Below are 3,256 nucleotides of genomic sequence, written 5' to 3' on the forward strand. Positions count from 1 at the left end.
GTGTGTGTGTGTGTGTGTGTGTGTGTGTGTGTGTGTGTGTGTGTGTGTGTGTCTTAAAGGGCACAACAGAGTGGATGGGACTATAACTGTTTCCTTGATTTCCTTACAAGAATTTCAAATGGTGCTTAAAAATATGTGATATGAAACAAGTTTTAGAAAGTTCTGTAAGAAAAAAATTTAAATGAAGTTACCCTTTTATTCAGAGAAAGCATTAAATAATCAATTCAGCCTTAAAATTTGCTTTTTAGATATAATAATAAACAGATTACACATAGAAATCAGCAATATTTCTAGAAACAACCTAAAGCCATCAGATAATATAAGCTCAAGAATATTGTATAAAATGTCTTGCTAGTGTTTAAATGAAAAGATACTAACACAGCATTAAATCAAAGGAATTGCCAGAGTAGAAGAAATTTTGGCAACTTACTGCACATTTTTGTTTCCCAGCATTACTCCTACCAGGTTGTAGCATGCATCTCTTTGAGAGAACAGCTGAACTCAAGTATACTCTTGACTTAAATATGTTTGTTTATAAAGACACATGGAGAAATCAATTTTTTTCCCTGAATTCTTAGGAGCACTTTAGTGAATAAAGAGCCTGACAGTATGCTGGCGCACATGTTCAAGGACAAAGGTGAGTAGAGCACAGTCTCACTTTTCTGTGGTCCAGTTTTACCTGAGCTGACTTTGTAACTCTGCAGTGGGATAAAATAATTTTTTTAAAGGTTATTTATTTATTAATTATATATATAGTGTTCTGCCTGTATGTGTGACTACAGGCCAGAAGAGGGCACCAGATCATATAATAGATGGTTATGAGCCACTATGTGGTTGCTGGGAATTGAACTCAGGACCTTTGGAAAAACAGACAGTGCTCTTAACCTCAGAGCCATCTCTCCAGCCTAAAATAATTTTTATAGGAGTAAAAACTCGATGGTATATTATGTGATTTTTTTTTTTTCTTCTACAAATTCTGACTTTATTTTTGTTTATGGGGGGATTTCTTCATTAAAATGGTATCACAGGTGTCTGGGGAAATAAGCAAGATCATAGAGGAGCTTTCTTAATTGACCGAAGTCCTGAGTACTTTGAACCCATTTTGAACTACTTACGTCATGGACAGCTCATTGTAAACGATGGCATTAACTTATTGGGTAAGTTTTTCACATGTGTAGAGTACTGTGAGTATGGGAGTGTAGGTATCAGTAAAGATAGTCTTCAGGCTGGTTATCTCTGCTTATATTGGTATATTTAGCCCATAACTTTTTTATTTGGGTTCTAAGTAGATTTTCAATAATATCACCAGGGACTTTCATAGGTTTATATTATTTCTGTAAATTAAATGGCTGTTACTTTGCTTTAAGTTCTAGACTTATTCTTACAGTGAATAGTGTGGTCAAAAGGAAAGGCAAAGCTTTTGAATCTTGACTATAGTGATGTTTCAATTTTGCAATTAACTTGGGACAAGCTTCTTTAAGAAGATCCTTTTGAAAAATGAGTATTAAGATTCTCTTATCCCTACCTGCACCACAAGATTTTTGTGAAGGTTCATGGAGATGATCTAGATGATCCCATAATTGCTATGTAATGCACATAGAAATTAACAGTATTGAAATTTCTAGAGACAAAGTAGTAATTATGTATTTTAAAGCTTGAAGGTTTCTGTATTAGTTGGCTTTGTATTACTAAAAAAAACACACAGGAAGCCTCTAAGTTATAAGGAGAAGATTTATTAACTCACAGTTCTGGAGGTCAAAGCCAAAGTTGGGTAAACAAAGTTGGCTTTGTATCTGGTGAGGGCAGCAGATGGTGGCATAGCATGGTAGAACACACAGTGGTCATATCTTTGTTCTGAATAGAGAGACCAGGATTCCACAATCCCTTTTTGGGAGTATGACTCCAGTGACTTAAGGACCTGCTGTTAATGTCCCATCTTTGGTGGGTCTATACCATTTCTGATAATAACACCCCTGGGGCCAGGCCTTTACTTACGGATCTGTGGGGACCATTCATCTTCCACACCATAGCACTCCCCAAGTGGATACATTTGGTCTTGGTCCCAGTACTTCTGGTATTGTGGGGAGCATGACAGTCTGGGGGCCACGTGATTGCTCATCTGTATGGTTATTTTTGCATACCTATGACTAAATATCTGGGTGGACAGCTTGTTACGGTTTGAATGTAAGGTTTCTCCACAGGCTCGTGTTTGAACACTTGACTCCTGTCTCCTGATGCTGATTTAGGAGGCTGTGGAATCTTAGGGATATGTTGTCTAGATGGTGAGCTTAGGCCATTAGAGCTTGTGTTTGAAAGTACTGCCCATCTTCATTTCCTGTCTGCTCCTAAGATACAAAGAAGTCATACTGCAAGTTCCTACTGCCATGGGCCCTGATGCTCCAGTCCTGTAAGCTTCCTACATGATTGATTGTATCCTTGCAAATGTGAGCCAAAATACATATCTTCTTCTCTTAGGTTGCTTTGTCTAGTATTTGGACACAACAATGACAGAAATGACCATTGCATGATTTTAAAAGTTTCATTTTGGTTCACAGTTTCAGAGGGTTAAATCCATAGTTGCTCCATTCCATAATGACAGTAGGAGCATGTGTTAGAAGATGTTCTTAAGTCTCATGGCAGACAGGAAGCAGAGGGTAAGGAGGGCTGGGGACCAGGTCTCTTTTAAAGCTATACCTCAGTGACCTATTTCCTCCAACAAGGGCTCATTTGCTAAGTTTTCAGAACCTCCCAAAATACTAGCACCAACAGCAGACCAAACGTTCATTCCTTGTGCCTGCGGGATCCTTTCTTATATAAACCATAACATTCTGCAGCCCCCGTCCTCAAAGGCTTATTACTATCTCATAATGGAAAATTCGCTGTCCAACTTCACAACTTTCCATAGTCTTAATCACTTGCAACATTGTTCAGAAGTTCAAGTGTGGAGTCCCTGCTGAGACTCAAAGCAATCTCTTACTTATAAGCTCCTGAAAAACCAAATAGAAAATTTCATACTTTCAAGATATAATGGCACAGAATAAATCCCCTTTTTCTCAAAGAGAAGAATTGGAGCATAGCAAAGAGGAGTGGGGTTCTGTTGCCTACTCTTCGGACCATGACCAAGGCAACTTAGAAAAGGAAAAAAGTTGATTTGGGCTTATAGTTCTAGACAGAGAATCCATCGTGGCTGGGAGGCATGGCAACAGGCAGCTGGAGAGAGACCACATATATCTTCAACCACAAACCTGAGGCAGAG

The 3,256-nt window shown here is 38.4% G+C and overlaps 1 protein-coding gene across 5 annotated transcripts in view; it reads left to right on the forward strand.

Annotated features, from left to right (window-relative positions):
- Kctd9 (potassium channel tetramerization domain containing 9) overlaps nucleotides 1-3,256 on the forward strand; it is a 28,479-nt gene that overhangs the window by 12,986 nt on the left and 12,237 nt on the right. For all 5 annotated transcript variants that reach the window (XM_055609781.1, XM_055609777.1, XM_055609780.1 and 2 more), the window contains exons 5-6: nucleotides 579-637; nucleotides 1,029-1,157. In XM_055609781.1, coding sequence (XP_055465756.1) covers nucleotides 610-637; nucleotides 1,029-1,157 — 157 coding nt within the window. In that variant the 5' untranslated portion in view covers nucleotides 579-609. The remainder of the gene's footprint in view (nucleotides 1-578; nucleotides 638-1,028; nucleotides 1,158-3,256) is intronic.

This window comes from Psammomys obesus, unplaced genomic scaffold (assembly GCF_907164565.1).
Source record: "Psammomys obesus unplaced genomic scaffold, mPsaObe1.curated_primary_1811, whole genome shotgun sequence".
In the NCBI taxonomy this organism is placed as follows: domain Eukaryota; kingdom Metazoa; phylum Chordata; class Mammalia; order Rodentia; family Muridae; genus Psammomys; species Psammomys obesus.